Below are 15,109 nucleotides of genomic sequence, written 5' to 3' on the forward strand. Positions count from 1 at the left end.
AAGCTTAGAGAATATGGCTTGGTTGTCCTGAAATAATACATCTAGCCAGGCAATCTGAGCTGTTCTGAATAGTGGGGAAAATCTGGGGGTTTGCTGGTCCTTCTTTAGATCCTGAAACAAACAGTAGAACTTGTACTTGTTTGCAGTCTCCATAATCCTTGTACATAGTAGGAGAGCAAGAATGTGAATGTTGACGGCTAACTGGAAAACAAAGCTGAGAGGAATGACTACATGCTGCTATTGGGAAATGACCCAGTGAAAAAATTGTTGTGTTCCTCCCAGGATGGCACTTCTAGAAAGAATATGTGTTGCGAACTGACAAACGGCTTCAACTCCTAGCTTTTCTACTTGTTAGCTGTAATGAATTTAGCAAGTCACTTAACCTTTCTGGGCCTTGATTTCCTCCTTTGCTTAATGAGAGCAGCAATACCCAGCCATGGTCATGGCTGTGAGAATTAAATAAGATAGCATAGATAAATGTCTAGCACTATGACTGGCACTATGACTGGTAGAAGACCAGGTGTCTCCCTGTCATTTGGTCATCCAGATCTTCATGAGAAATGGAGCATCCATTTGTCCCCCATACACACACCTGTTCTTTGCCTGCTCCTGCACTGGAGTTTGGGAGCCCAGTGGGATTTTCAATCACCTCTGTACTGCAGGAATGGACAATACAGTGAGGCAGAGTCAGGGAAGTGGACTGGACCCAAATCTCAGTGGCTGCAGGAATCCAACACAGTCAGCCTGGCTCTCTTCCAACCAATTTCACCAGATGCAATTTGGCTTCCGTTTGGGGTTGCAAAGCACTTATATAATCATAATAATAACCCACAGCATTTGTAGAAAGCTCTTACAGTTCACAAAGCACTTTTGCATGCTTTATCTCATTTCAGCCTCCTGATAACCTTGAGAGATAGCAAAGGAAAAGACTAGCATTCCCATTTTATGGACAAGAAATGGAGACTTGTTTGGTTCACCTGCCCAGTGACACAAAATCAGACACTATTTTGTGTCAAAACGTGGACAAAGATCTCCGCATTCCTTGCTCTGGGCTGTTCCTGCACACCCCCACCCCCACATCTTTGTAATCATGCTTTCATCAGGCAAAAGTCACCCAAGCTCCTGTTGTGTGCCAACAATGAACTAAGTTCTGGGATTCTTATGTAAAAGGCAGGATCAAGTTCAGAAGATATGGAGGGACAAGTATTCAGGGCTGTGTGAAGGAACAAGGAGAACCAAGAAGAAGGGTTACCGTCTCAGGAAGGCATGCTGGAGGCTGGGATACACATGGAGTTCAGGAGTCAAAGAACTAAGTAGAGCGCTAAAAGTATGTGAACCTTCTGGCTATGTTGGGTTGCTGCACACTATGTGTGGTCTGGCTCCACCAGCCAGCCACTCACTCACTCACTCATTCATTCCTTCTTTAAACGTATATGCGTGGAGCACCACCAGGCGAGGTACCATGTTGGCCACTAGAGAAAAAAAAAATGCTCAAGTGAGCAAATGTATTCCCTAAACTCATGGAATCTACCTGTTAGCAATGCCTGTGGACTCAGGTGAGAAGTTGGAGGCTGGAAGGTGGGAAGAACAAGCAAAGCACATCACAGAAGACTGGGTATAGAGGGCCTGGAGTTTAGCCTAAAGGAAATGGAGAGCACTCACGGATTTTCAGAATGGGATTAACACAATCCAATACACATTTCAGAAAGAGTGAGCCACAATTAGTATAGAGGAAGGCTAGGGAATGTTATCTGGAACTGAGAGGCCTGTTAGAGAACCAGCCCTGGCAAGAAATTCTTAGATCCTAAACTAAAGCATTAAAGAAGAGAAGAGTCTAAACTTAAGGCAATTAGAGACACTTGCAGGTTGATGATACAAGGGTGTGGAAGAGTCTGACTGGATCCCCCTGGACAGGTGATAAAACTCTCCTCAGGACAGAAATTTGGAGATAGAACTGTAGTCAGGAAAGAGAACTCTGGTGGGATGGAAACTGTGGTGGGGGGGGGGGATCTGTCTCCTCTGAGACCTGCTGAGCACGGGGCCTCTGTGTGATACCTGGAAGGAAGGTACTTTTCAAAAAGTGGAATCAAAGGCTGGGAAGGTGGCTCAGTGTAGAGTGCTTGCCTCATATGCATGAGGCCCTGGGTTCGATTCCTGAGCACCACATAAACAGAAAAGGCCAGAAGAGGCAATGTGGCTCAAGTGGTAGAGTGCTCGCCTTGAGCTGAAGAGCTGAGGGACAGCGCCCAGGCCCAGAGTTCAAACCCCATGACCAACAAAACAAAAGAGGAATCAGTATGTCTGGAGCCCAAGAGAGAGTTGGAGGTATGGGTTGGAGGGTGGGGAGTTTATAGGTGATATTTGATACTTGGAAGTAAATGGGGCCTCCCAAAGAGACCAGATTCCATGCCACAAGCCCCAAAGAGTATCCAGACTCATTCTTTGATATCATAATCCCACTTGGCCAAAGTCAAGCCATCAGCCAAGCATGAGGCATCCATGGTCCCCAAGAAGGGTTGGTGGTGATGGGTTGTGGAGGACTCTGGCCTACTGTGGGACTTCTGGGATCTCCCCAATCCCTGGAACTCATTGTGAAGTCACCATGTGCTTCTCTCTCTTTCTCTCTCTCTTCTCTCCTTCAGGTGTTTACAAAATATGGGAAGTGTTACATGTTTAACTCAGGAGAGGATGGCAAGCCTCTGCTCACCACGGTCAAGGGGGGGACGGGCAACGGGTTGGAGATCATGCTGGACATTCAGCAAGATGAGTATCTGCCCATCTGGGGAGAGACAGGTGAGCTGGGCTCAGGGACTGGGGCACTGGGCAGTGGCAGGGGGTACAGGTTCAGCTCAGAAAGGCTGGAATCGTCCAGGTGAGCTATCTTGGCCCACCCTAGGAAAGGCTACTATCCAGTAAGGGTTTGGTGACATACTGGCAAAAAAAAAATGGTGAAGATTTCCCTGATATGGGGTGTTAGACCCTGGGTTCCCTCACATTTCTCAATATAGGAGAGGGGCAGAGGGTGGACATGTTGGACATAGAGAAGGAAGGCAGAGTGGAGAGGCATTAGAAGATATAGAGAAAGAACCAAAGAGAGGTAGGGTTGGACAGGTGATTGGCTAGATTTCCTCTCCCACCCATCCCAAATACCCAACCAAAAGAACAGGTTCCTGCCTACTAAGGGAAGGAGCAGGGGCCATGTAGTGCTGGGAAAGCGAAGGACATGAACTTGGAAACCCAGAACCACGTCTTTGTGGGAGCCCCTGAGGTCCTGTGTTTGCTTATTTCACACATTCATTTTTTTCTGTTATTCTACAATTTATTGGCCATGTCTACTCTCCTAGGCTTTGTACCAAAGTGTGTTAAGATGAAAGAGACCAAGTTTTTTATCACAGCCTAGTGGAGAGACAGAGACAGAAAGAGACAGAGAGACAGAGACAGAGAGAGGGAATTACAGGAGATAGGGGTCTGAGAAAGTCTTAGTGCATGGGGTATGGAGAGTGTCCTGGTTTGTCTGGGTGGGCTTGATGTCATCACAAGTGCCTTTCTAAGAGGGACACAGGTAATATGATATGATGCTGCCATAAAACAAGGAATCCTGGGAGACTACACTATGCCCAAGAGCTAGAGGAAGTATGGATGCAAAAGGAAGTCGAAGTAAAAGTAATGCTGGGCTCCACATGCAAAGGGGAGGCTTTCAGAGAGCTGCAGTCCATAGAGGATTCTTAGAGAACTCACCCAGGGAGAGAAAGGAAGAAAAGATCCGGTGGTAGAGAGACCCTGAGCCCTCTGGGCTAAGGAAGGGGTGAAGGCCAGGCAGCCCAGGCCTTACCTCCTGCTTTTCCACTAATGCTTCCTCCTATGGAGGAGGGATCTAAGCACACCCAGCTGCTGAGGCAATCAAGACTTCCACCCCAGAAGGACTGAGTGCCTGCCTCAAGATCCCCCCAGCATACACACACATCCACACTGCACTCTCTGTGCCCTGCCAGGACCTCTCTCCTGAGTGCCATGATGAAGAAAGGTTGGATTTGGAAATTGACCTCACGTGATGGGTCATGCTGGGATCCTTCAGAGGAGAGATAAAACAGCCTGTCACGTGTTTGTTGTGCTTACCTCTGCTCCAGGGCACTCTGAGCCACATCCTGCTTGCTGAGGAGCCGCTCCACTGACCCTGTCTACTTCTCTGTGTTAACTGCCTCTCCTTCTCCAGTCCCACATACAGCAGGGTGAAGCTGAATGTGTTCCCACTAAACTCTGGCTTCTCAGAGCTAGTGGGCAGAATATCCCCGAGACCAGACTACATCCTCTGACCATGGGGCCTCTAAACATCCTGGGGATACTGCGGGGCTGGATTCCCAAAGAGAGGCCCTTCTCATAGAAACCAGAATCTAAAACACCTGCAGGAAAGGAGAACAATCAGGAAATCAAATGAGTCCTGTCGACCCCATACCCAATACGTAGATGGAGTTTGTTTGGTCCTTCCATGGTAATGAAAGAGTTCCCAGACTGTCACTCTGATGTACAGACAGTGCAAATACACACACACACACACACACACACACACACACACAGCCCCCTTCTCTCTCTGTCTCTGTCTCTATCTCTGTCAGTCTGTCTCTCTCTGTCTCTCTCTCCCTTTCTCTCTTCAGCTTCTATCATAGACCTTTTCACCCCGCACAACTCCCTACAGAGATTTGGCCTTGGACATGAGCTCTGGCTGATAGGAAGGGCTGACCCCAGAGGCACAGTGGGATGTAAGATGTCTGTACTCTTCCTCACAGAGCAAAAGAAATGAAATTCTAGGAAAGAATAAAATTCTACACTAAGCCAACCTGTTTGTTTCCCTGCGGCCTAGTGTGAAGTAATGATACACTTGAGGCCTTGCAGCAAGTCTGACCCATGTTCCTGGGGCATCAGTCAGTCTGACAGGACCTAGTGCTGTGCCAACTCAAGACAAATTTATAATGGTAATGATGGATTTTCCACAGGCCTCACACAGTGCAGGTGACTGTCAGGGATGCAGAAGATACAAGACAAAGGTCCTGCCTTTCAGGTGCATTTTTATCTCATTAGGAAGCCCGACATGCACACAGAATGTACAGGAGAATTCCTTCCAGGAGCTCGAGCTGTCCCTTGGAAATAGAGCAGCACTATCCACTTAAATAGTTTCCTCTGAGGCTATGTGAAGAAGGATAGTTTAAAAAAAAAAGGCAGGAGTTAGGAGAAACTAGTTAGAGACAACTGGTCAGTGCTATCCTAAAGAACTTTCTGGAATCCTGAGGATTTTCTCTGTCCAGTATGTTAGCTATGGAAAGGGAGTATAAGGAACTGATTCTTTTTACTTGTTGTTATAAAAGTAATGTACAGAAGGGTTACAATTATGTAAGTCAGGTAATGAAAGAACTTATTTTTTTTAATGTGCAGATACTGGGGCTTGAATTTAGCAAAATCTTTTACCTGTTTTGCTGAAGGCTGACACTCTACCACTTGAGCCATAACACATTTCTGGATTTTTGCTGATTAATTGCAAGTAAGAGACACAGACTTTCCTGCCCAGGCTGGCTTTGAACCACAGTCCTCAGATCTCAACCTCTTGAGTAGCTAGGATTATAGGCATGAGCCACCAGTGCCCAACTGGTACTGATTTTTTTTCATTGGAACTTTATTTTTAATATTATTTAATTTTTATTAATTTGAAGCTAAGAGGCCCCCTACATACTCAAGGGAACTTAGTGAACTGGCATGCAGTACAACTAGATCTGGTTGATTCCTGGCCTCTGCAGCCAAGTCCCATATTCCTCTAGGTCTGTGTTACTCCCCATCCTTGGCTTTCTCCTCTCCATGGCCTCGGAGTGACAGGCAGAGTTCTTCATCCCCACTAGAGAAGGAGGTTAGATTACATCACTTCCACCGGGGCCACCCAACTGAAACGCTGGAATTCTTACATTGGAGATTCCTCCTCCATTGTCCCTTTTTCAGGCTGAAAAGCCACTGGGCAAGGATCTGGCCCTTGGAGGTTCTTGCCAGTCAAAGTTGCTTCTATCCTGAGTGAACAGGAAGAGAAAGAGAGTCTTAAAGGAGTGGGAGTAAAGGCAACAATACCTGAGAGAGGATCACAGGCAGGCTGGGGTAGGTGAGGGATGTCTATCTGTGGAGTTACCAGCAGCAGGGACACAGATACATCCAATTTCTTGGTGGTTGTCCTGAGACCTATAAGTACAGCCCTTCCACAGTCATCTGGAGGCCACCTTCCTGACCTGCCAGGCCTTATGGCCCCACAGATGACAGCTCATTTCCTTGTTAGTCTCACTGTTCAAACAGCAATGAAACCAGGTCCCTGCTGGAGATATTAGGGAGAAGAAAGGAATTGACATGTGGCTGTTGAGGGAGTGAAGTAGAACAGAGAAGATGTGTGACAGAGCCTCACAGACCCCAAATTAATCCCAGTTCCCCTTTTCTTAGCTACATGACTAAGGGGCTGGGAATGTGGGTTAGTGGTAGAGTGCTTACATAGCATGCATGAAGCCATGGGTTCAGTTCCTCAGTACCACATAAACAGAAAATGCCAGAAGTGGCGCTGTGGTTCAAGTGCTAGAGTGCTAGCCTTGAGAAAAAGCAGCTCAGAGACAGTGCCCAGACCCTGAGTTCAAGCCCCAGAACTTGAAAAAGAAAAGAAAAAAAAACTTCATGACTAAGACTAAGTGGATGAGCCTCGATTTCCTCATCTGTAAAGTACAGATGAATCTGGATGGCTAACAGATCCAAAGAGCTCCCTGCAGACTGCAAAAATCAGAATGACAGAGGACTTTCAAATGCCCTACACCCATCATGGGAGCCTAGAGCCACCTCAAAGGGAACCTCTGATGCACCTTTGTCCACACCCCCCCCCACTTGCCTTTGTGCTAGTAGTAGAGCTTGAACTCAGAGCCTTGCATTCCCATTTGGCTTTTTACCCTCAAGGGTAGTGCTCTACCACTTACGCCACAGCTCTACTTCTGGCTTTTTGCTGGCTAATTGGAAATAAAGTGTCTCCTGGACAGGATGGCTTCAAACCACAATCCTCAGATCTCAGCATCCTGAATAGTTAGGATTACAGATGTGAGTGAGCCACTGGCACCCAGCGGCCTTGCCTCATTGTGCTCTTTTACTGTGAGAAATTTAAGGAAGCAGTGAAGGAGCCACTTCCTAGTGTAATTTGGGCTAACTGGCAGAGCTCTTGTGGGATGTGGCTATGGTTTTCAAGACCAGTCTATAAATACAGCTCCTATGCATGAGTAGAGAAAGGCAGCCCCTGTAGGCTCAAGATTAGCAAGTAGAAGTCAACTCCACTAACAGTACCAAAAATATTCCTTCTTCCAGGCTAATAATATTCCACCTCAGGGGGCTTAGGGATCAAATACCTCTCTGTGGGAGCCCCCCTGCTAATGTGCCATTTTTAAGTTGCATGTGGACCTAGACAGCATGACCCAAAATGGGCCCTGTGGAGCTTCAGGAGTTTGAGATGTTATCTGTGAGACAAATAGAAAAGAATACAGGGTCAAAAAGAATCTAGGGCTAGACAGTGTCACACACATTTATTCATCTTTTTAATATGCTACATCATGAAACCCCAAGGTAGTAATATCGCACGCAGCATTTATTTCCTAAATGCCTTTGGCCTTGGAAATCTATTCCATATAGGAGCTCACCAAATACACTTTTTTTTTTTTTTGGAAAAGCTGTCCTAGACTATTGAAATACAGATTTCATGAGCAGACTTTTCTAAAGGAAATTAAATTGAAGACAGGTGGGAGGTTGTTAAAAATGAAACTCTGTGTAGAAACCTCTGGGTAACTTTAAAGATAAAAGAAATAGGCAGTGGGTTATCTGGGTTGCACATGAGAGGAACTTGAATCAAACAAGCTTAGGCATCAAAAGAATTGCATTGCCCTTGGAATCTGAAGCAAGCTTCAACAACCAATCAGCAGGGGAGTAAGGATGTAGCTCGGTGAGTATTGGAGCCAAGGGCACCTACACCCAGGAGCGCTCACCCTTCCTCTCTCCAAGTCCTTTTCGTTCTCTCTTGCTAGACTCTTGTGCACACACACACACACACACACACACACACACCCCTCCCACCTCTGCATACACTGTGGCTCCCTCCCAACAGAGACTAAGATTTTTTTTTTTTAATTTTACAGCTCCTACCACCAGGCCTGAGACTGCTTTGATTGCCTCATTGATCTCCTACTTAATTTTTTTTTAAGTAGGCAAGAGAACCATTGGCCCAGCTTAGTCAGATGACCCACCCCTCGACCAATCATTTGCAAGCAGGAGAGTGCATTCCAATGGGAATCATCTGATAGATCTTGAGGAAGCTGGGCAGATGGTGGAGGGAGTCGCCTGAGGACTATCAGAGGGAGATAGTCCCACGTTGGCAGTGTTGGAAGAGAATTGCTGAGGGCGAGGGCTGGAGGGAGTTACCTCTGAGGAAACCGTAATTGCTGTACGGGGAGCTCTCCTAACAAGCTCCATTCCTAAATGGATTTACTCCAACACTGTGGAAAGACCACAGTGGGGCCCTCCCTCCCCATCTCCATCTAATTCTCATTCATTTTGATGAATACTCTTTTAAATAAAAGATAATCCGCTTTGATTTTTCCCAAATCCTACTGTTAAGTATGCATGAACGTGATAGTATATCAGATATAATTTTGAGTAGAGGATTTATGTTTAAAATCTCTGCTGTAGTAGGGGTGAAGAGCTAACTCCTGTTATCCTGTGAGTTTCCCACCTCCCACTGCCTACCTTATAGAATTGCCTCTGCCGTGCTGGTGTTCCCTCTGCTTCTGAAATACCCCAATACTCTTCCTTCAGAGTATCTTTCTTAGCTTACCTAGAATTTCTTGCTCTGGTGTCCACTTGGCTGATTGCCTCCTTTGTTCAGTCTTGGCTCAAATATGGCTTTTCAGTGAGGCCTTCCCTGGTAGTCCTGGGGCTTGAACACAGGATGCAGTCCCTTAGCTATTGTGCTCAAGACTAGCACTTTACTACTAGAGTCACACCTCCACTTTCAGCGTTGTTTTTTTGTTTTGGTTTGGTTTTCTCTTTTTTCTTTTTTTCTTTTTTTGCTGGTTAATTGGAGATAAGAGTTTCACAGACTTCCCTCCAAAATCCTCAGATATCAGCCTCCTGAGTAGTAAGGATTACTGGCAGGAGCTCGTGTCCGTGGCCTATTTAACATTGAACCCCACCCACTCCTTCCTATCACTCCTTATCTGACTCACCTGGTCTCCTTCTAGTAAACCATAAGATTGATTTACTTAATCATTATTGGCTGTCCCTTCCCATTAAAACATAAAATCCCAAAATGTTAGGAATTTTGGTTGGATGTATAGCTGAGTGATAAGTATTTGTTGAGAGGAAAAACAAAGTTGTTGGGGCCAGGGGTAACAGAGAAATTGGCATTAGTGGGCAACTATTAAATGCCATGAACATTCTTTCCCATTGCTCTTCCTGATTTCACTGCTAACAAGTATTACAAGCCCCATTGAAAATGAAGAAACGGGAACCCGGAGAGGTTCATGAAGTTTCTGGTAGGCCCATATTGGTTAAGTAGTTGAATCAAGCTTAAAACCTACATTGGAACCAAAAAGCCATAACATGTCTTCCACTAAATCTCTTAAGGGTTCAAATTGTGATTGTCAAAGCACTGCCCTGAAAATGCTCAGGAAGAATGCTTCAGGTGACATTTCTGGAAAGAAAGGGACACGTAATGATAGGTCTGGCTGGTCCTCTTTTTTTATTTGTTGCTCTTTCTTTTTAAGAGCAGAATCATTATGTTGAATGATAGCTTTAGCACAGTCCCCACATCCAAACAGATGAAAGTAGAGTTGTTCTGGTTCAACTGGAGATGGGGTGGGGGTGCAGTCTGCTTTCTCCCTGGCTCCCTGTGGCCAATCCTGGACATTCTTGAGGAACTCAGTTTGAGAGCCATTGAATAGAAAGCAGAAGTCATGACATGTTTGCAGAGCTGCTGAGCTTCAGGAATGCCAGTTTCAATTTTTGATTAAACATGGTGGATTGAACATTTGAATTCATGAGAAGCACCATATCCAAACCCTGCCTGAATTGCAATCCATGGTTTTTCTTGTCGTATAAACCCTCTAGGACAATGACAGTAAAAGTCAGCCAATTGAATGAATGCTAACTGGCTTAGCAGATAGGTAAGGCTGAAAGCTAAGGACCTGCTCCAAAGGCTGTCGGCTCTCACCCTAGAACCCCGGGGGAGGGCCAGGAGTTCAAAGGCTTGTGGACTGCTGAAGATGCAAATGAGAGTGGAACCAACAGGCAGATTCATTCTGGAAAAGTCTAAAAAAGGAGCTGTTAGGTAGCCCAGTTTCCTCCTCTATTTTAGAGCAACCAGACAAATTCATTCTTACATTCCCCCCGGCAGAAGGTATAATTGAGACAAAGAGTTCTGGACTTGGAGAGATCTGGCTCAGCTGAGGGCAAGGTGAGGTGCTGAATAGAGAATAAGAAAAGGAAGTGGAATGGAATTCTGCTGACTGATGAGGGAGAGGTCAGCCAGTCATTACCTATTCCACTCAACCCGGGACAGAAATTGAGAGATCACATCCCCAAGAAACAGTGAAGTCCAAAGGACCTCAGATAATGGTAGTCAGGAGGCCTCATACTCAATGGCCTGGTTCAGTTATTCTTATGTGACATCCCTTGGTGATTGCCCCCCACCTACACACACAGACACACAAGGAATTGCTCTGTAGCCTTTAAGTTTCTCTTTTTTTTTAGGTTAATGGGGATGATTATTAATATTGTTATCTTCAAAATAGAGGTGCTTCAATTTGACATGCATAATGCATGAGTTTGTGAGTATGAGTACAATGCATCTTAATCAATGTCACCTTTTCTATTGTTCTCCCCCATCTCTCCAACCCGACTCATCCCCTCCATTTTGCTAGTTCCACTTTCACATATGTACCTGAATGTGTGTGCGTATACACTCACACACCTGCATACACACAACACACCTGCATTCACCCACCCTTCTTCTTAACTATACATGAATAGCAGACAGCCATTGGCAGGAAAAGAAAGGAACTAAAGCCAGCCCTAAAAGAAAGCTTGTGAGATAAAGATAATCATAAACAGAACAAGCTATTCTAGCCACCTGGCCTAAGTTCAAACACTGGCAGTACCATTTACCAGCTGTGTGAACTTGAGCAAGTTATATAACCTCTCTGAGCCTCAGTTTCATCATCTCTAACATGGGAATGACAATATCATTTACTCTAGAAAGTCATTAGATGGACTTAGATGAGTTGATATGTATATGATGTGCTTAGAAAAGTGTCTTGATAATATCAGGCAATATGTAAAGACTTAACAAATGAAAAAAAAAATGCATGAAGCAGATGGAAACATCAAAATGATTTAATTAAAATCCTCAAGAGAGATCAGAGACACTTCTGCATCCATAAATGAAAGCACGGGATGCAATTAAAAAGGAACATTCTGTGAAGAAAAATGTAAATCAAAAATATGATCGCAGATATTAAAAACCAATCTCTTGGAGGATTGGAATTAAGGGATTTTCCAAAAAAATAAAACAAATAAAAAATAGGATAGAAGAAAGGAAGGAAGGAAGGAAGAAGGAAGGAATTCAAAAACCAGAGGACAAGCCACAGCATCAAACATCCTACCAACTCAGAGTTCTAGAATAATAAAACTAAGACAGTGAAGAACTAACGTGGAAAAGTATGAATATCATCAAAAATCCTCAGCTAAAGGCCAAGGCTTCCCTCACTGAAGGAAGTTCACCAGATTCTGTCTGCAACCATAGCCAAGCACCCAGACCAAGATAAACCTTAGTCAAACTCTGGCAAGCAGAAAGAAAGGAAATCTTTAGAATTTCTGGAGAGAAAAGAAAGGGACTTACATGATTCTGCTCTCTGAATGGTACAGACTTCTCCATAGAAGCCATCAGTCACAAGTCAATAGCACATGTGCCTTTGTCTTTCTGGGACTGAGAGTTTGATTCTTCTTGTCTTAAGAGAGAGCATTCTATACCCAGCCAACGATAAATGAGGGTTAAATGGGATCTCAGACAAAAAAGTGTCTCCTGCATAGGCTTTTTCCAGAAGTTAAGTGATTCAACCAAAAAAGAGAATCCCAGAAATAGAGGATTGGGCCTCAGGAGAATTCCAGATGCAGACAAGAAGAGCCAGGATGACAGCTGAGCAGGAACAGTTCCAAACCAGAGCCTACAGTGGTGGGCTTCAGACCGGAAGACCCTGCAGACCTGGCACTGTACTGAGAGCAGCTTCGCAGCTCTGCCTCAGAGGTCTGGCATGCCAGCCAGGCTACCAAGCAAGCCAAACAAACCAGGAAACAAAGTAAAGGTGAGGCCAAATAAACAAAACGAACAACAACAAAAAGAGGAGAAACAAATCGTTCTCCTGATCTCAAGAAAGAGATCCAACCGGGTACAGTGACACATATTTGTAATCCCAGCTACTCAGGAGGCAGATACTGGGAAGATTTTAGTTTACAGCCAGCCAGGGACAACAGACATAAGATTCCCATCTTAATCAACAGCTGAGCATGGTGGTAGGCCCCTCTCATCTCAACTTACACAGGAAGCGTAAGTCAGAAGATCATGATCCAGGCTGATGGGGAGTGGGGGGGGGGGGAGGGGACGGATATGCAAGACTTTATCCCCAAAATAACTAAAGCCAAAAAGAGATGAGGAGGGTGGGTCAAGTGTAAGACTCACAAGGTCCTAAGTTCAAACCCAAATACCACCAAAAGAAAAAAAATAATATATTGCAACTAAGAAATGAATAGATGCCAAGAAGCTAGTGCCCACAGAAACACAAACATGAAGAGCAGAAGGAACTGCTCGAGCAGTAAGCTGGGGAACAGGGGGTTAGGGAGAGGTGGGGCAGGAAACTGCTGATTTTCATGAGAAGCCTTGCAGCGCCATTTGGCTTTTTAAATTATGTACATAGGCTGCTTTGATGAAAATAAAAGTTAAATTAAAATAATCATAAATTTTCAACGTAGCTGGAAGGCCAGAGAAGCTATCAAGGGTAAAGCTGTTTCCTATCACCCCATTAGAAACAGGGTGTGACAAGAGCAGATGCTAATGGTTGCTATGGTTTCTCCAACATCTCTGCTCCTGAAAGGGGGCGGGGGGGGGGGAATTCTTGTCATGGTGCCAGGTTCTAAGAACTTCTTCAGAATGAGAAGGACAGGCTATGACCTGAATTCTCAGTCATGGGGACAGGCAGCCACCAGCAAAGATGCAATGCTTTCGGAGGGGTCCTTTGTGCTAGCTGTTGAGGTGTTCATGGTGCCTGAGGATTCTGAAAAACAAATATGCCATAAATCAAAAAGCATCATCAGAGGCAGGAATCTAATCTATCAAGCAGCCCAAAGCAGCCTGAGTCTTATCAGGACCTGCTAAGTGATGTGTAGAAAATTTGGTGACATTAGGTGGCACTCCCAGACAGCCAGACAGAGGTCCAAGGACAGCACCAAGGAAACAGACAAAATAGACCCCTTCCCTCTCCCCCCTCCCCACCCCTAGAGCTCAAGGCACCTACTTAGTAAGTCTCCTTTGAATACCTGTGCGATAGGCAACGCAGTGATACAGATATAGGACCATATAATGACACAAATCCCGGTGTTTGAAGAATTCACAAATCAGGAACTATCTCAGGATTCTTGAGACTATTTTCTAGTGAGAGAATTTCATTCAGCCCACAACTTTCATATCAAGTACCCAAGAAGAGCGAGACTCTGCAGTCCTGTCAGGGAACATGCAAAAATAACTGTCATCAAATACTCTAATCAACGGAAGATACAGGAAGAACAAAAGAGGGGGCAGACAGTTCCAGAAGAGAGAAAAAGAGCTCTCTCAAGGAAGCTGCAGAGAGGAAATGATCTTGGTTCTGATCTCAGACCTGTTTGCCAGGTTCCTGGGAACTACAAGAGAGTTAGAGGTGAATTGGCAGACCAATGTCCCAAGTAGAAGAACAAGAAGGAGGAACAAAATCAAGAACGGCCCAGATTGCGCTGCAGCATCTGAGTAGAAATCACACCAAGGGCATGGTGTGTTTTACTGAATCCTTCCACTCAAAGTGTGATCCTCCAACCCAGAGCATTGGCCTCCTCACCTATGAGTTTGATGGATGTGCAGCATCTCCATACCTACCCTGACTCCGTATAGTAACTGAATTCCTCTGACCAGTGGGCACCACTGGAAACTTGGCAAATGTCTCCTTAACACAGGAATATTTCTCTGAAGGCAACCATGCTTTTTGTGTATCTGTTGGTTGAAAAGGTATTAGACACACCAAGTTGCTAGCCATCTCATAATGCTTTGTATGAACTCCATAATCGTATCCTAGTCTATATTCTATATGATCTCTTTTGCTGTGTGGGTGCCCCTGACAGCTACCATCAGTACAGATAAACAGAGTTCTTCTGCCATGTCTGCATCCTTTCTGAGATGTGGTACTCCCTCGTGGCCTATCAAAACCCCCACAAGCTGGTTGCCCACTCAGAGTCAGCAGCCTTCTTGTATAGTAATTTATAATCTCCAAGCCTGAATGCACGAGGGAAATACATTACTTAAAGAATCCTTGGGATAAATCTTTTTTAATGAGATTAGACCCAACACTACACACACACAAAGTGCCTTCACTAATGTATGTTTGTGATTGTTCGGTTTAGCAGGAATGGAAGTTAACCAAAGTTGTGGGTCACATGACCAGCACCTGACATCACTGTCTCTTTCCTCACTGTGGATACGAGGCCCTACAGAACTGAATTCCTTTACTGACATTCTATACTCTGATCCTCAGACCTTCCTGTGGTGGTCCCCAGGCCAGTTCTAATTCCTTTAACATAGTCATTCACATAAATGATTCAGTAAAACAGGTCTCAGAGCCATTGACTGGCTCTCCCAGGACTTTGCATCTGATTTGGTCCTTTATGCCCTAAGTATTGAGGGGAAAGAAAAGATTGCTTTGAGTAACACTTCAGCACAATATAACCCGTATGTACTAAAGAAAGTCAACTTTTTTTTTTTTTTTTTTTT

The 15,109-nt window shown here is 44.9% G+C and overlaps 1 protein-coding gene across 1 annotated transcript in view; it reads left to right on the top strand.

The window, feature by feature from the left end:
- The window catches only part of Asic2 (acid sensing (proton gated) ion channel 2), a 1,020,711-nt gene that overhangs the window by 920,017 nt on the left and 85,585 nt on the right, over positions 1–15,109 (top strand). Inside the window, exon 2 of the mRNA XM_013016273.1 lies at positions 2,643–2,793. Coding sequence (XP_012871727.1) covers positions 2,643–2,793 — 151 coding nt within the window. The remainder of the gene's footprint in view (positions 1–2,642; positions 2,794–15,109) is intronic.

The sequence above is a fragment of the Dipodomys ordii genome, unplaced genomic scaffold, assembly GCF_000151885.1.
Source record: "Dipodomys ordii isolate 6190 unplaced genomic scaffold, Dord_2.0 Scaffold31, whole genome shotgun sequence".
NCBI lineage: Eukaryota > Metazoa > Chordata > Mammalia > Rodentia > Heteromyidae > Dipodomys > Dipodomys ordii.